At 35.0% G+C, this 20,860-nt stretch overlaps 1 protein-coding gene across 8 annotated transcripts in view; it reads right to left on the minus strand.

Annotated features, from left to right (window-relative positions):
- The window catches only part of CEP126 (centrosomal protein 126), an 88,855-nt gene that overhangs the window by 58,974 nt on the left and 9,021 nt on the right, over positions 1–20,860 (minus strand). For all 8 annotated transcript variants that reach the window (XR_004950891.1, XR_004950892.1, XR_004950893.1 and 5 more), the window contains exon 3: positions 1,778–1,923. Coding sequence is in view for 5 of the 8 variants with exons in the window: in XM_036220962.1 (XP_036076855.1) it covers positions 1,778–1,923 (146 nt within the window). In the remaining 3 variants the exon portion in view is untranslated. The remainder of the gene's footprint in view (positions 1–1,777; positions 1,924–20,860) is intronic.

The raw sequence follows: 20,860 nt of genomic DNA on the forward strand, positions 1-20,860 counted from the left end.
AAAATTAATTCGTTAAAAAAGTATTTATTGAATGCTAAAAATGTGTGAGGCTCTGTGTTGAGGGGGACTGTTCTCCTGGCCTTTCTTCAACTGCTCTGTCAATTAGGACAGAATCTTATTGATTATACCTCCTGACTATATTAGCTCTTATCATCCTATCCAGTGTAGTCTGTTAACTTAGCAGCTTAACACATTTTACTGCAAATACTAAAATAATCTCTTTATACTCTGTCTAATCTAGTATGTGTCTACTTCAATGCATCTTCCATGTTGTAACTATAATTATCTTTCTAACAAACAAGTCTACTTATAGCGGAGACCCCTAGTTTCCTATCTAATATCAATTTTCCTTTTCTTTCTTGGCAACAGAATCTATATTATTAATGGTGGTAATGTAGCCACATAAAATTTTTTTTTTTTCAGTTTCTCTTGCAGATGGAGTTGCCAATTGGATATAAACAAATAAAGATATAAACAATTTAAAGGTAGCTAAGAGGTATACCATTATGACCTTTACATTTTTTCCTTCTTCCTGCCTACAGCACTGACATGATGACTAAAGCTCCAGCAGCTACTATGTGACCATCAGGGTGAAGCTAAACCACATACTAAAGATGGTCAAGCTAAGAGACATAAGGAGTCTGGGTTTCCAGTGATACCGCATAACTGTCGAACAAGCTTTCAACCGTCTACCTCAGGATTTCATATTATACAAGAGAAAAATAAACCTCTATCATATTTAAACTATTATTATTTTTAGCAGTATTACTAGCTACCTTTGCTTACAGTATGATCTTACATTCCAGTTAAAAAACTTTAATTTGAAAAGTGGTTCCAACTATTTTTCTAGCCTCAGACCTTTTTTTACCCCCATCTGATGCTTCAGTATACTGAAATAATTTATTTGCACAAGTTGTTCCTTCTTCTGGGAAGATTTTTACCTTCTCTTTGCCTGGCAAAATGCTTATTCTTCAAAACTGATATTAAGTCATTTGTCCAGGGGTGGTGTCCTTGATGTCCCTGTACAGGTTTAGTGTTCTTTCCTCTGTGTTCTTACAGTACTTTTTGAATTCTGCTACTATGGCAATTGTCATCATATTTATTGATGTTGTTTATATTACTCTCATTTCCACAATAAGCTGTGAGTTGGATTTCTTTGTATCTCCTCTTAGCCCAGGGCTTAGTACAACTTGGTACAACATATGTTTGTTGAATACATAAAGGTGCTGCCTATTCCTTTTCTATTTGAAGCTTTGACATTTTGTTGCTAATTCTGTTACTATTTAAGGTATAAAAAATGTAGATGGATACTGAAGACTGAACCATAATCACATTTAAATTCTTATTTGGTTCTAGGTTTTAGATTGTTGCATTATATCTTTCTGTAGACTCTCTTTATTTTGCCAGTCTCTCAAATATGAATTTGAACCAAAATGTCAGTAAATGTGACACTAGTTTACTGAACCTAAATGTTAAAATTTCCTTTATTAAGCTTACTAGATCAATTTAAAAAAACAAAACACTATACGCCATTATGAAGTAGAATTAAACATATGAATGTTTAAAATTGATCAAAAGAAACAACCAAATATGCTCCAAATTAAACCTAAATTAAATTGCCATTTTTCATTTGGTTGAAGTCCTACTACTTAAAAAGTCATATTAATCTTTTTAGTTTAAATTTCCACTTTGTTACCTAATTATTTTATAGTCTGCTCAAGTCAAATGTGATTATAACTTTCATTTCGTTCTCATATTCTTCTAGAAATTAAGATACCTGCTCTCCTCCTCTGTGAAAGAGGAATATGGGCACGCTGGAATTTTTCAGTAACTTCTTCAAACTTCTGTTTCCTTTGTTGAAGTATTTGTTCTCTGATTTGGTGTTCTTTTTCTTCTTGTTCTTTTCGTTTCTCTTCAAAAGCTCTATATTTAAAACATAGAGAAGATAACAGAATTAGGCAATAAAAACAATGCATTTATTATGCAATGATGTTTTCATATTTAAAAGTTTACTTAGGAATAACACATTTGAAACGAAAAAAAAAAAAACCCTCGGCTAAGAATTTAAATATTTCTGTGAGTGGTTATTTCAAAACTTTATCCAGGTCTTTTGCTACAAAGAGAAGTCTGCAGCGGAGTTTGCAGGAAGATAGAGGACTAGGTAAAAGCAGGGTTTGTCTCCTCCCTGGTCTGCATTGAAATTACGACTAAATTATAAAATAATGTGGAGAATCACCTGAAGTCCAGCTGACTGTTAAAACCTACCTCTGATAATAGGAAGGAGCCACATCAAAGCCGGTAGGAGGGGCAAAGTCATGAATCGGGCGGGACCTGCACCCCCTTGTGGTAGAGACTCACAAGGAGGGAGAGTGAGGCTGCAGAGGCTCTCCTGAAGAAGAGTGGGGTCCTGGCCTCATTCAGGGGCTCGCCAACCCAGTACAGGGAAAAAGAGATTCCAATAACTCTGACTGTAAAAACCAGAGGGGATTCTGGCCATCTGGGTGAGATGCAAGGAGACTGAAACCCTTGGCATCCCTTTGAAGTACCCGCTCACAGGCTTTCGGACCTGTGGACACTCACCCAAGACACTGGCAGCGGGTCAGAGGCTCACCGGGATTCATAACGAGAAAGTCTGCATTATCTGGTGCCAGAACAAAGGCTGGAAGAGCAGCCACCATTGTGCCTTAGCCCGGACCCCCCACTGGGCAATCTACAGACCACACCAGCTTAACTGTGCAGACCCCTACCACAGGGACTTTAGGAAACACTGGCCTGAGGGGATCAGCGGTCCCCACCCAACCTGCACATTGCCTAGGCTTTTTTTTTGCTGGATGGTTACCATGCCCTGCACCAATTCAGTCCCAAACATTCCCAGTTGGCAGCTAGTGCTGTGAACCGCAGTTCCAAGATAGTTTCCGACAGATCACTGCTGCCAACACAAACTTGGGTGGATATCAGGGACCTGTGGGCCAGTCCCATATAAGCAGCTGGTCTTGCTGTGGTCTGGGACTTCTGCGGGAATGTAGGAATGGTTACTAAAGTTTCAGCAAGCCTGAGGATGTATTGATCTGACTGCAGTTGTCTCTCTGAGACCCCACCCCACCCTACTCACTAATTTCCCCAGGTGGGCCCACTGACAGTGAACTGCCACAGCCCTGCCCCTCCCCCACCATCTCCCAATCTACACAAGGGAACAAACTTTGGCTAGCACAGGGTGGGCACTGCATGGAAATCAGTGGCAAGCACACCTCTGTTGCTTGCAAGAATTGCAATACCGAGTCTGTGGAGCGCAGGAGTCTGTGGGACCGCCCCAGACTGTAGTTGGTCTCACTGTGGTCTGTGACTCCAGCGGGAACACCTTGGCACAGAAGTTGCAGCAAAACTGAGGCCCTTGCCTCCCTGAGATCCCACTTCACCCAAGCCCCAAAGGGCCTGCAGCCCATTGACAGGCAGCCTCTCATGCTCTGCTTGGCTCTGGGGTTGTGCAGTCTGCGCAGGCAACATACCTTGGCTAGTGCAGTAACACATTTCGGGGAAAACAGTTGTGGGCAGGCCACTGATGATTGTACGAGCTGCAATCTCTTAATTGCAGAGGTCTGTATTGGCCTGATGGCCCTTGACTCCCTGAGCTCTTGCCCCATTTAATATACAAAGTGCCCACTGCACGTAGATAGGAAGCTGCCCTTGCCCTGGGGTGGCAGGCACATTCAGGCCCAGGTGGGCAGCGGCTGACCTTGCAAAGATTGGAAACTTGTACAGGAGCCACAGAGAAAGCGTTGAATGTAAACTGACACTGCAGTGGCAGGGGGAAGTTTATTCAATAGATCCAGGAGACTCCTGGGGTCCCTGTACCATCCAATACACATATTACCCAGAGGCTCTTCCAGTTTTGGAAACTTACAGGCAACTGACAGGCAGTGTCAAACCTGCAGGAGCACTGGTCCCTCTGCTAAACTGCCCCTAGGTCAGGGACAGGGGATAACCAACCGCTGCCTACAGCATTGTCTCTTCTACTTACCTACAGATCCAGCATAGGCAACAACTATCTGTGTATCACTTTGTAGTTCCCACCGGGTAGCCCTAAGCAATCAAAAGCAGTGGCTAATGTTGGCCTACAGGGGAGCTCCTCCCAAGGGACCACAAAACCAATGCATCCAGAGGCTGGCATCAGACAGCAAAAGAGCAACTCCTGACTAGTCCAATTAGTGGTACCCACCAAGGGTGGTTGCAAAGGTACACAAGCCTGATAGAGCAAATCCTACTCAATGGGGTCAGCCCCAACACAGTAACTCTTACCCTGTGAGTGCAACCAATTCCCACAATTAGCCTGAGCATCAATTCTATACACTGATGTACTAAGAACAATAAAGGCTTGGCAACAACAGAAGATCACACACAACCCACACAAAGATCATGTCCAGAGCCCCTAGCGTAGGGGATCAGAGAGAATGTGCCACTGTGTCACACAGGACACCTTCCACATTAGGCCATCTGGCCAAGGCTGAGAGATGAAACAAATATTCCTGACACATAGAAACAAACACAGAGAGGCTAATAAAATGAGAAAACAAAGAAACATGGCACAAATAAAACAACAGGAGAAAACTCCAGAAAATAAGCTAAATGAAATGGAGACATGCAACCTACCAGAGACAGAGTTCAAAGTAATGGTTATAAGGATGTTCAACAAACTTATGGGAAGAATGGATGAACACAATGGGAACATTGACGGGGAGATAGTAAGCATAAAAAAAGACAAAGAAACCATAAAAATAGAATCAGACAGAAATGAAGAATATGATAACTGAAATGAAGAATACACTAGAAGGATTCAATAATAGACTGTAAGAAGCAGAAGATCGAATCAGCAAATTGGAAGACAAGGTAGCAGAATACACCCAATCAGAACAACAACAACAACAACAACAACAACAACAACAAAAAGAATTTTTTAAAAAATGAGGATAGTTTAAGAGACCTCTGGGACAACATGAAGCATGAATTAGCTGGATCATAGGAGTACCTTAATAGAAAAAGAGAGAACAAGGGTTTGAGAATCTATTTGAAGAAATAATGACAGAAAATGTCCCTAACCTGGCAAAGGAATTAGACTTACAAGTTCAGGAAGCACTAAGAATCCCAAACAAGAGGAATTCAAACTAAGACACATTATAATTAAATTGCCAAACATCGAAGACAAAGGAGGGATATCAATAGTAATACATGCATAGTAGGAGACGTTAACACCCCATTGACACCAATGAACAGATATTCCAGGCAAAGAATCAACAAGGAAACAATGGGCCTAAAAGACACACTAGACCAGATGGATTTAACAGATATTTTCAGAGAAGTTTACTCCAAAGCAGCAAAATATATATTCTTCTCAAGTGCACATGGAACATTTTCTAGGATAGACCCCATGTTAGGACACCAATCAAGTCTCAATAAATTTAAGAAGACTGAAATCATATCAACCATATTCTCTGATCACAATGGTATGAAACTAGAAATCAACTACAAGAAAAAACCTAGAAAATACACAAACACATGGAGGCTAAATAACATGTGCCTAAACAACGAATGGGTAATTAATGAGATCAAGGAAGAAATTAAAAGATACCTAAAGACAAATAAAAATTAAAACACAACGACTTAAAATCTATGGGACACAGCAAAAGCAGTCCTAAAAAAAAAAAATTCATAGCAATATAGGCCTACCTCAAGAAGCAAGAAAAAGCTCAAATAAATAATCTAACCTTACACTTAAAAGAATTAGGAAAAAAACAGCAAACAAAGCCCGGATTGAATAGAATTACGGAAATAATGAAGATCAGAGTGGAAATAAATGAAATAGAGTCTAGAAAAACAATGCAATCCCTATCAAAATACCAATGGAATTTTTCAGAGAGCTAGAACAAACAATCCTAAAATTTATATGGAACCATAAAAGACCTCAAATAGCCACAGCAATTTTGAGAAAGAAGAGGAAAGTTGGAGTTATCACACTACCTGATATCATACTATACAACAAGGCTACAGTAATCAAAACAGCATGGTACTAACATAAAAACAGATACGCTGATCTATGGAATGGAATAGAGAGCCCAGAAATAAATCCACACCTATATGCTCACTTAATATATGACAAAGGAGGTAAGAATATACAATAGGGTAAAGGCACTCTCTTCAATAAATGGTGTTGGGAAAATTGAATAGATACACGCCAAAAAAAGAAAAAAAGAAGCTGGACCACCTTCTTACACTTTATACAAGAATAGACTGAAAATGGATTAAAGACTTAAATGTAAGACCCCAAACCATAAAACTTTAGAAGAAAACATAGCAGTAAACTCTCTGATATTACTAACAGTAATTTCTTTTTGGATATATCTCCCTGGGCAAGGGAAAAAAAAGAAAAGATAAACAAAATCGAATTACATAAAACTAAAAAGTTTTTTTACAGCAAAGGAAACCATCAACAAAACAAAAATACAACTGACTGGGAGAAGACATTTGCTAGTGATACATTTGATAAGGGGTTAATATCCAAAATATGTAAAGAACTCATATAACTCAACAACGACAAAACAAACAATCCAATTAAAAATGGGCAAAAGACTTGAACAGATACTTCTCCAAAGAGGAAATACAGATGGCTAATAGACACATGAAAAGGTGCTTAAGGTCACTAATCATGAGATGAATGCAAATTAAAACCACAATGAGCTATCACCTGATACCTGTCAGAATGGCCATCATCAATAAGTCAAAGAACAGCAAGTGTTAGCAAGGATGCAGAGAAAAGGGAACCCTCATACATTGTTGGTGGGATTGCAAATTGGTACAGCCACCATGGAAAACAGTCGGGAGGTTTCTCAAAGAATTAAAAATGGATATAATCTTTTGACCCAGCAATTGCACTTCTGGGTATTTATCCAAAGAAACCCCAAACAATAATTCATAAAGACTATACGCTCCAATATTCATGGCAGCACAATTTACAATAGCCAAGATATGGAAGCAACCTAAATGCCTATCAACAGATGATTGGATAAAAAAATTATGGTTCATATATACAATGGAATATTACTCAGCCATTAAAAAAATGAAATCCTACCATTTGCAACGACATGGATGGACCTAGAAGTTATTATGCTGAGTGAAATAAGTCAGACAGAGAAAAATAAATACCATATGATTTCACTTGTATGCAGAATCTAAGAAACGAAAAGAACAAACTAATCAAAAACAGACTCACAAATATAGTGGACAATTTGGAGAAGTCTGCAATGAGACTTTCTAATTTTCCATCTCCTAAGCCTTGCTGTGGAAAAAATCTTTTCTAAAAAGTTACATTTTGTAATAGGAAGAACTAATTCACTGGTGAAAGAAGCAGCCTTGCAAATTATAGGGCGGTCAGGAAAATACTGTATATTTCTTTTTCTTTTAGGCCAAAACTTTAAAATTGGCTGTCACGTTAAGTCTGCACTGTGCTAAAAATCCAGACAATTTACATAAAAATCTTGATTTCCAGCTTCTCTTGAAAATGAAGATTTGGCATCCCTGTACTCTTATTCTCACATGGCTACAAACACCTGCCTGTAATCCTTACCATTCCCTGTTTTTCTTTACTTTCTTATTCCATAAATTTCTGATTGCCCCTAGGCACTTGAGTTATATCCTCTAGTTTAAACTACAGTTTAAACTTTCAGAGAATTAATTTTGTCTGTAGAAAACCTGTGTGTGTGTTTCAATAATTATCTACTGGACAATAAGAAAAATGAAAAGGGAAGCCTGCAACTCACTGATAAAGAAACCTCCAAGTGATATTTTTGGAATTGATGATATTGGGGTGATGGTAAGAACTTCTGAAAATTTTTAGCATCATAGGTTACTATTAACCATCCTTGAAATGACATCTACTAGTTGGGGCATTATTCCTGTCTAAATAACTCAGATTTAGGGAACTATACTTCTGGCCAATAGGGCTATACATCTTCAAGTAGTCTAACCCTTGTGGTATGTGGTAGGTAGAAGGTAGTGGAGTAGTGCCGCAGGTGAGAGAAGATGTTTATCTCCCAAAACAATTTCCTTCAAGAGTCCATGTTGGATTGTGCAAAAGAATAAAGCTGGACCCTTTTATAGCATATACAAAATTGACTCAAAATCAATCAAAGACTTACATGTAAGAGCTAAAAGTGTAAAATTCTTAGAGGATAGAAGAAAAACCTCACTGGATTTGGCAATGATTTGTTGCATATGACGTAAAAAGTACAGGTGGCATAAGAAAAAACAAATTGGACTTCATCAAAATTAAGAGCTTTTATGCATCAAAGAACACTATTAACAGTGAGAAGCAACCCAGGGGATGAAAAAAATATTTTCAAATCATATGTCTGAAAAACAACTGATATCAAGAACATATAAAGAACTCTTACAATTCAACAACAACAAAAATAACTTGATGAAACAATGGGCAAAGTAGTTAAATAGACATTTCTCTATAGAAGATATTCAAATGCCAATAAGCACACGAAAAGATGTTCAATGTCACTAATAATCAGGAAAACGCAAATCCAAATCACAATGAGATACCACTCCACATCCATCAAAATGGCTACTATAAAAACAAAGAAGCAAACAAACAAATAAGCCAGAAAATCACAACCGTTGGCATGGATGTGACAACATTTGGGATCCTCCTTATACCTTGCTGGATAGGAGTGTAAAATGGAGCAGTTGTTGTAGAAAATGGTATGGTGATTCCTCAAAAAATTACTTAGACTTAAGGCATGATCCAGCAATTCTGTTTCTGGGAATATATTCAAAAGAAGTTAAAGCAAGGCTCAAGCAAATGTTTATATATTCATGTTCATAGCAGCATTATTCATAATAGCCAAAATGTGGAAGCAAATCAAGTATTCATTCACAGATGGAGAAACACAATGTGGCATGCACATACAATAAAATATTATCCAGCCTTACAAAGGAAGTAAATTTTAACATATGCTACAATATGGATGAACCTTGAAGTCATTCTACTAAGTAAAATAAACCAATCACAAAAGGACTAATATTGTACAATTCCACTTATATGAGGTACCTAGAGTAGTTAAATTTGTAAAGACAGTGGTTGCAGGGGCTGGAGTGAGCGAGGACATGGAGAGTTAGTGTTTAATGGGTACAGAGTTTCACTTGGGAAGGTTAAAAAAGTCCTGGAGATAGATAATGGCTGCACAGCAATGTGAATGTACTTAATACCACAACTATATACTTAAAAATGGTTTAAATGGTATATTTTATGTTATGTTTATTTTGCTGCAATAAAAACATAAGAATCCTCCAGGTCTTTGAATTGATGATGTTTCCTCAACTTATGTAATATACAATGTAAGTGCAGCTTTAAGCTCCTTTGTCTAATCAGAGTGAAACTCTAAAAGTCTCTGTACTAAGACATAATTTTTCAGCATGGTCTACTAGAAAGAAAATGTAAGCTGCATATGTGATTTTAGAGTTTCTAGTAGCCACATTAAAACTGGAAGAAATTTCAATATTTTTCGAACTTAATATAAAAAGTATTTTTTTAGCATGTATCAATATAAAAATTGGAATATTTTATATCCTTTAGTGTACTAAGTGTATTTTTACATCTCAGTTTGCATTAGTCACATTTTAAGTGCTCAATAGACACATGAGACTAGTGGCTATCTTAATAGACAAGAACCTCTGCTGGTAGGGTGGTATGTTTTCTAGAGGAAAGGTTTTTATAGCTAGACTTCTGGACAAGAAAGCCAGGTTAGAAACTAAGACGGTCTCTTAGTTTCTTTAAAGGGATTCATTTAACATTGTAAGTTTTCCCTTAGACCGTAGGAAAGAATATAGTTGTCATTTACTTTTACCAAATTTTTCTCTATCCTTTAAATACTCTAATCCAATAGTTCTCAACCTGGGACATTTCCCATTCTCCAGGAGGGCTGGGAATTTGTGGAATTTGATTTTCACAATAATTGAGTAGGTTACTAGGTTTTAGTTTCCCAAGACCAGGGATGCTAAATGTCATATAATACACAGGACAATTCTATACAAAAAAGAATTAGTCTATTTTAAATAGTAAAGGCTCACCACTGGAAATCTTTTGATGAAGTATGATATACCCCTAACAACCCTGTGTGATGGAACCTTGGAGAATGGTGGACCTGCCAGAGATTTATACTTCTGCTGCCATACATGTAGACTTAATAGCATTCTATCAAGGGTACTAGGTTCAAAAATTCTTGGCACTAACCAGCAGCAGCCCCAGACAAAACTGGGGATGACTAGAGTCAGTTGAGGAAAAACACTAGGTGAACAATTAGGGTAGAGGGTAAAATAAACACTTCCCTACTTCACCCTCAATTTCCACTACATTAGAGAAAGGTAACCTTTGAGGAAGAAGGAAGGCAGGTTCAAGTTGTATCTGAATCATAAGACACCTAGATTGGATATAACTATAAAGACAACTGAGAGTTGAGAAAAGAAAAATAAAGTATATGCAGACCATTTTTTTTTTTTTTTTTTTGGTAATGCAGACTTCGGAGAGTTAAAAAAAAAAGGCAATTAAATGGAGGTATTAATAGAATATTTTACTTTCCATTAGGAGGAGGGAGCCAAGGCTTGCTTGGCAGAAGCTGATCGTCAACTCAAAAAGTTCTAAATTCATATGCTCTTACTTGAGATTAAAATGGCAGTGTCAAGGGGACTAAAACATGAGTGTCCTCCTATGGTATCTAGTCTCCAAAGATAGTCTCCAATGAATGGTTATGTAGTCCTTTCTGCTTTAATCAGGCTGGCCCTGTGACTCTCTTATAGCCAACAGAATGTTACAGAAGTTATGCTGCGTGATTTCCCAGGCTAGACTGAAAGCTTTGGAGCTTCCCACTTGGTCATTTGGAATGCTTACTCTATGGAAAGAAAGACAGAGCCATGTAAAAAGTTTGATGCCCTTGAGATCATGATGCCAAGAAGTCCAAGCTAGCTAAAGGGAAAGAGAATGTAAAGTGATGTCTGCCTAGCTTCCAGCTGATCTAGTCACCCCAGCTCAAGAACAAAACGTGATAAGAAGGTATCTTGGATGTTTAGCTCAGTTGAACATTCAGATAACTCCACCCACAGCTGAAATCTGAGTGCAACATCATGAGACTTCCAAGTGAGATTCAACCACCTGAACCAGTCAACACAGAGAACTATAATAAGTTGTTATTTCAAGCTGCCAAGTTTTAGAGTGCTTTGTTACACAACAGTAAATAATCAGAATAATAACTTTAAATCAATATATATATTTTAACTAACATTTATTTAGTGGGGTAGGAATATTTAAAATAAAAATTGTTTACTTCTCCATGTTAATAAAATATTTATTACATCTATTTATTACATTTTTTTGACTAAAAAATTTGAAATTAGTATTTTGATAATAAAGTATTCTCAGTAATCAGCACTATGCCATGAATTATTCAGTTTGAGTATTAATGGACTGCAATTGCCACCTTAGGCAACTGTCATCTTTATGTCTCAGGCTGATAGTGCAGCATGTAATTAGACAAAACAACTTACACTTAATACACACACACACACACATATGTATATATATGTTTTAAAAACAGAGATGTGTGTTCCAGAGATATTTTATATTTTATATTTTTCTTCTAAAGTATTTCACTGGTAATGAGAAAAATTTGTATTTATCTAGTTAGGTAAGAAGGAGATCTTAGTATTACTGATTTATTTTAGTGATGATCTCCCTTTTTGGAGATAGTCTTGGGTACTAAAGATAAATATCTCTCCTTCCCTTCCCTGGATAACACTTGCTTACATTCCACAGTAAAGATAAGGCTTCTTTGTCTCTCTCTCCAGGGGAGGATGGGTGGCAGCCATATATAATATCAGAGTTTCCACATTTTGTGGTTTCTAGTCTGTAATGAACCCCACTCACTGCATTATCTTTTGGGCTGCTGCTTTTCCCATGCGTAATATACAGTCTTTGTCTTTGAATGCGGGGTTTTATGTTTGCTTTTATCCTACCACAATGTTTATGAAATTGTGGTAAGTTAAATCACTAGCTTGCAAGTAGGTTAAAATCTCAGACCCCTCACAGTTCTTTAGTTTCTGATTTAGCACTTGCTAGGTTGGATATAAAGAAAGAACCAAGAGAACCACTGCAAATACAGATAAGTTGACAGCAAAAGGATGGGAAAGCAGAAATTTATTTGATTATGTTAATATCAGACATAGCAGGCTTTAAGACAAGAAGTATTACCAGAATGAAAAATAACTTTTCATAATGATAGGATCAATTCTTTAGGAAGACATAAAAATCATAAATATGTATACACCTAATCACAGAGCTTCACAATACATGAAGCAAATAGAAATAAAAGGAGAAACTGGTGAATCCACAATTATCCTTGCATATGATATCATCCTCTCTTAATAATTGATAAAGCAACCAGATTAAAAATATCAGTAAGAATACAGAAAATTTGAACAGCACTATCAACTACCTTGTCCTTGTTGATATTTATAGAACAACTATTTATACCTGACAATTGTAATATACGTTTACATTCTTTTTAAGTACAATGTAAGAGATCTTACGGTGAGCTATAACATAAATGTCAATGAATTTCATAAAAATTAAATCTCACAGAGTATGTCCTCTGACCAAAATAGATTTAAATTAGAAATCAACTATAATAGATAGGAAAGCTCCAAACAACTGGAATTTAAAAAAAAACAAAAAACCAAAAACCCAACAACATACTTCTAAAATAAGCCACAGGTCGAAGAAGAAATCAAATGGAGAATTTTAAATGATATGAAAATGAAAATACAGCATATCAAATTAATTAAATGCAGTTATAAGATAGTTCAGAGAGAACTATGAACTATTTGTAACTTCCAAATGCCTATAATAGAAAAGGAGGAAGGTTTAAAAATCAATGACTTCGGTTTCCACCTTGAGAAGCTAGAAGATAAGCAAATTTGTTTTCAAGAAAGAAGAAAGGAACTAATCAAAATAAGAAAAGAAAGCAATAAAATAGTAAACAAAAAAGAGACCACACAAAGTTGCTTATGAAAATGTTAGTAAAATTGATAAACTTACTAACAAGAATGGTAAATAAAACAAACAAAAAATTATGGGAAAAAAAGAACAAAGAAGGAAAGAAAAATAATATTCAAAGATGATCAAGATTATAAATGAAAGATAGACTATCACTACAAATACCACGGCATTAATATCACCTAAGGAGAATATTATGAACAACTTTATGCTAATAAATTCAATAATTTAGATAAATGGACAAATTCTTGATATAGAAGAAAAATAAATATGAAAAACTCTATTAATAAAATTTAATTTATAATTAACAAGCTTTTTACAAAGAAACTCCAGGTTTAGATATTTTATTACTTTTTTTTGTCAAACATTTAAAGGAGAAATAACAATTATATACAATCATTTTAAAATATAGAGGTGAAGAAAACACTTCCACAACATATTTTATAAAGCCAGCATAACCCAGATTTCAAACCTGACAAAGACATGACAAGAAATTTATAGACCAACATCTCTTATAAACATTATACAAAAATCCTTCACAAAATATTGGCAAATAAAATCTATACATTTATATATATATAAAATCCATACATTTATGTATATATCCAATTCACCATATTGACCAGATAAAAGATAAAAGCTATATGACAATAGTCAATGCACATTTATGAGAAGAACTCTTAGTACACTAGAAATGGAAGAGAAATTCCTCAATCTGATAAAGGGCATATACCAAAAATCCCTAGTAAACTGCATAGTGAATGATGAAATAGTGACTACTTCCCTGCAAAAGGGTAGAAGACAAAGATGCTCATTCATATTACTTCTATTCCCTATTGTACTGAGGTTTTAGAAGTTCAATAAAGCAAAAATAAAAAAAAGTCATATCTATTGGAAAGATAGGACTCTATTTCCCTATTTGTGGATGACAATTACATAAACAGAAAATCCTAAGAAAATTTTGAAATAACTCCTAGAACTAATGAGTGAACTTAACAAGTTCTCAGAAAACAAGGTCAGTATAATACCAATTGTATTTCTACACATATCAATGAAAAATAAAATTTAAACAAAATTTGCAAAATAAAAAAATACTTAGGAATCATTTAACAGAAGACCTATAAGACCTCTTCGTTGAAAACCAGAAAATGCTGCTGAGAGAAAGTAAGCAAAACAAAACAAAGCAAAACAAAAAGAGGGGATGAGGAAAAGAGAGATATACCCTATTCACAGATTTCATGTATTACAAGACTCAATTTTGTTAAGATAGCAATTCTCCCTAACTTGATTTGTAAATTCATCACAATCTTACTTAAATCTAGGTAAGTGTATTTATATGGAAAAGCAAAAATAGAATAGAAAAAACAATCCTGAATTAGAACAAAATTGGAGGATACATACTACCTCATTTCACTATAGATAGTGGTTCTCAAATGGAGGCAATTATGCCCCTCCCCTCTTAGAGGACCTTTGGCAATGTCTGGAGATATTTTTAATTGTCACGACTGGGATAAGCTACTGGTATCTAGTATGTTCTCATCCAAAATGTCAACAGTTCTGCTGTTGAAAATTCCTTCTAAAATGCTACAATAATCAAGGCAGTGTAGTACTGGTATAGGATGGATAGACCAATAAAACAGAATATTGAATACAGAAGTAAATCATTACATATATAGTCAGTTGATTTTTGAAAAAGAAGCCAAGACCACTATATGGAGAAAGAAAAAAAATTTTGTGAACAAATGGTACTGGAGCAACTAGATAAACTTATGGAAAAATGAATCTCAAACCTTCCATAACTTCACACATAAATAATTTGAGATAGATGATAAACCGAAACCTAAAAGCTAAATATAAACTTTCTAAAAGAATGCAAGGCTATCTTCATAACCCTGGGGTAGACAAAATATCTTAGAAAAGACATAAAAGGAAGTAACCATAGAACAAAAACCTGATAAACTATACTTCATAAAAACCAAAAACTACTTTTTGAAAGATTTCATTAAGTAATTGAAAAGGCAAGCCACAGATTGCAAGAAAATACTTTTAATACATATTTATCTCTGACAAAGGAATTGTAACCACAATAAAAAATCTTCAGCTCAAAAAATAGGACAAATAACTCAAATAAAAATAGACAATATCTAAACAAAGACTTCACAAAAATCATATACGAATGGCTAATCCAGGAAGTGCAAATCAAAATCATTTTATACCTACTGCATGTCTAAAATTATAAAAATATTGAGTGAGCAGGTTATGAAGCGACTGGATCTCATGTACATTATTGGTGTGTGTGTTAAATAGTCAGTCAGCCCTTTTGTAAAACTTGACAGACAGCTTCTTATATAGGTAAACATATAATACATTGAGACCCAGCAATTCTACTTTAAGGATTTACTCAGGGGAAATGAAACGTATTGTCCATAAAAGATGTCTTACTTATTCTCTCACGTTTTGCCATTTTGGCTCGAATTATCTTTCAGCCAGTAGCTTTATTAATAACCCAAATTAGAACAACCTAATGTCCATCAATAGGAGAATGGATAAACAAATCATGGTATAATCTTACAATGGAACATCACTCAGCAATAAAAAAAGAATGAACTACTGATATATGTAATGGCATGGATAAATCTTAACATTGAGTGAAAGAAACCAGAAACAGTGCAAAAATAGGCAAAACGAATTCTGATGTTAGAAATCAGAACAGTGGTTGCTATGATGGGTAGAGACTGACTACAAAGGATTTGAAAGTATATGCAAGGAAATGATAATGATAGAACATGGAGTAAACTCAGTTTTAATAGAAGTGAGGATACGAGGGATGAGATGAACAGAGAAAGGGTGATAAGATAAATGGATTTGGGTGTGGCCTTAAAATTGCTAAATTCAGGGAATTGGAAAGAGTTATATGGAAATATAGGAAATGTAGATCAGAGATTAAGATGCCTGAAATTGAGATTTTGGAGGTCGAGGGTAACAGCTGAATGGCATTGAATATATGAAGCTCAAGAATACATATTTACCTCTGACAAAGGAATTGTCACAGGTCACCAAGTTGGATGGATGGTCCACTATCACTGGAATAGTGGTGGGGAGACAAAAAGAGTTGAGTGCTAAAACTTTCAAGTAATGATGTAGAGGATCTATAGATGACTGCAATAAGGAGAGATAGTGGTGAGAGGTATAGTTTTATGACATGTACTTTAAAAGACCTGGAAGATTTTAGATTAAAAAAAAGAATAATAGTTAAAAGTGACAGTGAAGAGCACAAATCACTCCTTATACCTCATCCCTTTATAGCTATCAAATATCTACTTGTCTCTTCACACTTTCTACAATATCGACTATATTATATACTATGTAACAAACTTTTTGTAATTTTTCTCTTCTCTTCTAAAGCACTTCTATCTCCAACATCCACACTTAACAAAAGTTTGTTTTCCCATGGAACCTTAAGCTTAACTTTATCATAATATTTATCTCACTAAATTGTAATTATCTATTTTAATTTCTGTATTGCTTATTAGACTCTAAGTGTTATAAGAAGGACAGTGTCTGTGTCAACACATAGCATAGTGTTTGGAACATAGCAGGCACTCCACTGAATTGCTGAATTAAAGAATTAACTATATTTTAACTGCCTGCCTCTCCCATCAGACTCTAAGTTCACTGAGTGCAGGGACTAAAAATTTAATTTGTGGAATTTCTGGGCCTAACACAAAGCCTTGCACCTGAGAGATGCTTAATAAATAACAATAGAATAAATGTTTGCCCATATGTCAACTTTAAATAGATCAGAGCACTTATAAAAGCAGTTTTCTATTATTTTAACTTAATAATAATTTCTCTTCTGGAAATATAACAATATGTTAGACATAGTCTATGCATTTATTTTGGTAGCTTGCCTCAAGTAAATAAAGAATCATTAATTGTCATAAGTGCTATGAAGTAAGGAAACTCTAGTCTGACATAGGAAACCAAGGGAACTCACTTTAAATAAGGTAAAATGTCTCTGAGACACGACACTTAAGCTAAAATTTTTAGAATAAGAAGACTAGTCATGAAAATAATGGGAGAAAAAAAAGTGCTCTGGGCAGAAGAAACAGCATGCAAAAACCTCGAGTTGGAAAAAAGAAAAAAAAATCGCAACTTTAGAGAAATTGAGAAAATAATCACCACCAGTTCAGCAAAGTTTGCCAGTGAAGGAATGATGGCTTTCCAAAGCTAAGAGGTGATATGTTCTTTGATATAATCAGAAGGTCATTTTGATAGCAAATTACCATCACTATTATTTATTATTGTTCCATAAGGACCCTGTTCTCTAGGCTAAAATGTATATATAAAGTAATAATAATTTCCCACAATACTTTCCAGGATCATAAGGAATAAAGCCTGTGTTGGTCTGAATCAAATTACCCCAGGGATATAATGTGACCAACAAGCAGAAGTTTCCACTTCTAAACTCAATGATAGGCCCAATAATAAAAAAGTTTTAATAAGCAATTGTAGTGATGATTAATATAGTTCTTTCCTTATTCACTTAATGACTAGTTACAGACTCCCTTTTATGCTATTATGTGCTATGCACTATGGTAAGTGTGCGAATGAAAGGAGCTGGTGACGAAAATAAGAATGATAGTTTCTCTGCCATTTTAGAAATCAGAGTTGGAAGATTATTTTGCTTCTTCCCATTAACCCTGGAATTAGCCTTTTTCACAGAAGAAACATGGTCTGCCTTAGCAACTTAAGATTTTTTTAAAATTTATTTTTGATAAATAAAAATTATATAAACTCAAGGTATATGACATGATGTTTTGATATCTGTACACTGTTAAATGAGTACCACAAACTAATTAACATATCCATCACCTCCTACGGTTACTATTTTTTGCATGTGTGTGGTGAGAATGCTCTCTTAGCAAATACCCTCCAGTATATAATACATTCTTATTAACCGCAGTCACCATGCTGTGTATTAAGTTTCCAGAACTTATTCATTTTATAAGTGAGAATTTGTACCCTTTGAATTTTTCCTTTTCTCTCACCCCTCCCCCCAACCTCTCATAACCACCATTCTACTTTATTACTCTGAGTTCAACTTTTTTTTAGATTCCACATATAAGTAAGATCATATGGTATCTGTCTTTGTGTGTTTGGTTTATTCTACTTAGCATAATGTCTTCCAGGTTCATTTGTGTTGTCACAAATGGCAGGATTTCCTTCTTCTTAAAGGGTGAATAATATTCAATGGCACATATATATTACATTTTCTTTGTCCATGTCTCTGTTGACATTTAGGTTGTTTCCATATCTTGGGAACTGTGGATAATGTGCCTTAGCAACTTGTGAAGGGTTTGTTTAACCATGTTCAATGCTGTCTCATAAAACATGTAGAGTACTTTGGCTGAAAGTGAGCTACCTCATTAAATAATGGCCATATGCCAAACTGTTTGTCCTGGTTTCCCAGGAATCCATAACTATGGAGTATCAATAACTGTTCTGTTCTATTGGAAATACTCTTAAGAAGTAAACAGATAACCATCACGACCACACTTCCCTTAACAGTAGAACCCAAGCAGTAGCATGAAGAGTATCTGAGGTCAGAGGAGACACAGGCAGAATTGGAGAGTTGGCCTTTTGTGATTATATATATATATATATAATGTATTTTGTGAATGGAACCATGTTTCAGATTTATGTAGTTACAACTTTCTGGAGATATGATCATATTTAAGTTTAAAATTCAATTATATTTTGAGATGATTAGAAATTAAAGAAATGTAAAAACAGGATAAACTAGCACTCTTTCAAATTAAAGAATGCAATTGGGAAAAAAATAGTTTTAAGAATAAAATATAACATTTTTAAATGAGGCCACTCATACCAGGGTGTCAATGGAGACAATGTGGAGCTGGAACTCCTACTACTGTCTAGCAGTCATAAGGAGCCTTCCCCCAACCTGAGGTCGACAATTGCTGAGTGGTAAACCTAGACTTACACCTGTTTGTCAGTAATAAGATGGTGTCTTCCTGTTGCCACAGTGCCACTGAGAGTCAGCTAAAGTTGAAGGTTAAAATAATTTCCAGTCTCATGACAGAATAAGTAAATGTCCAGGTTTCAATAGAATATCACTCCTCATTCCAAGAACCAGAAAATTCTGAAACCGAATGGAAAAAGCCAATCCAAAGATGCCAACAAGATGACAGAAACATTAGAATTATCTGACAAAAATTTTATAGCAGCCATGACAAAAAAGCTTCAATGAGTATGAACATGTTTGCAAGTGAAAAAAATAGAAAGTCTCAAAAAAAAATAGAAGATATAAATAAGACCCAAATGGAAATTTTAGAACTGAAAAATACAACTGAAATTAAAAACTCAGTAGATTTACTAGGAGACAACATAGAAAAGATGTTAATTCTCCCTACACCACATAGATATATAGGTAATAATGAAATTTCTATAAAAATCCCAGTAACGGTTTTTGCAGATACAGACAAGATTATTCTAAATTTTATATGTAAAGGCAAAGGAATTAGAATACCTAAAACAATTTTGAAAAATAGAAATAAAATGAAGGTTTATGATATAGTTATGTAATCAAAATTGTGTAGTATTGGTGGAGGGACAGATGTATAGATAAACTGAATATGCTCAACTGATTTTTGAAAAGATACAAAAACAATTCGTGGAGGAAAAATAGCTTTTCCGACAAATGATGCTGGACTAACGACATCCACAGGCGAAAAAAAAAAAGAATCTTGATTTAAGTCTCACACTTTATACAAAAGTTAACTTAAAATCTATCACAGACACAACTATAAAACTATAAATTTTATGCAGTTCATAAAATTATAAGCTATAAAAAGTTTACAAAACTAACACCTTTTAGGAAAAAACATAGGAGAAAATCTTCAGGACCTAGGGATCAGCAAAGAGCTTAGACTTGACACCAAAAGAAAAACTGATATACTGGACTTCATTAAAATTTACCCTTGCCCTGGGAAAGACTCAATTAAGATGAAAAGATAAGCTCCAGAGTAGGAGAAAATATTGGCAAACCACATATCTGACACAAGATTAGTTATCTAGAATATATAGAGCTATCAAATACTTGACAGTAAAAAAAAAAAAATCTAAATAGAAAATGGCGAAAAGACATTAAGAGAAATTTCATTCAAAGGGGACAGGAAAAAAATAAGGACAGACAGATGGCAAATAAGCACATGAAAAGATAATTTGCTTTATTAACCATTAGAGATATGAAAATTAAGATCACAATGAGATATTACTACACACTTATAAGAATGGCTAAAATAAAATAATAGTGATAACATCAAAGCTAGTGAGGTATGGAAAACTGGATCACTCTTACACTTCAAGTGGGTTCAGTCACACTGAAAAACAGTTTGACAGTTTCTTAAAACACTAAACATGCAACCACCATGTGATCCAGCGAATATGTTCCTGGTCATTTATCCCAGAGAAATAAAAATTTATGTTCATCTAAAAATCTACACGTAAATATTTATAGCAGTTTTATTTATAGTAAAACAAAACTGGAAATTACCTGGATATCCTTCAAAGGGTGAGTGATTAAACAAAACTCTTGTGCATCCATATCATGAAATAATACTCAACAACAAAAATGAATGAACTACTGATGTATACAACAACCTGGAAAAATTCCAGAGAATTGTGTTCAGTGAAAAAGCCAAACCCTAGAGCTAACTTGCAGTATGATCCCATTTA

Source organism: Rousettus aegyptiacus, unplaced genomic scaffold, assembly GCF_014176215.1.
Source record: "Rousettus aegyptiacus isolate mRouAeg1 unplaced genomic scaffold, mRouAeg1.p scaffold_m13_p_5, whole genome shotgun sequence".
Lineage (NCBI taxonomy): Eukaryota > Metazoa > Chordata > Mammalia > Chiroptera > Pteropodidae > Rousettus > Rousettus aegyptiacus.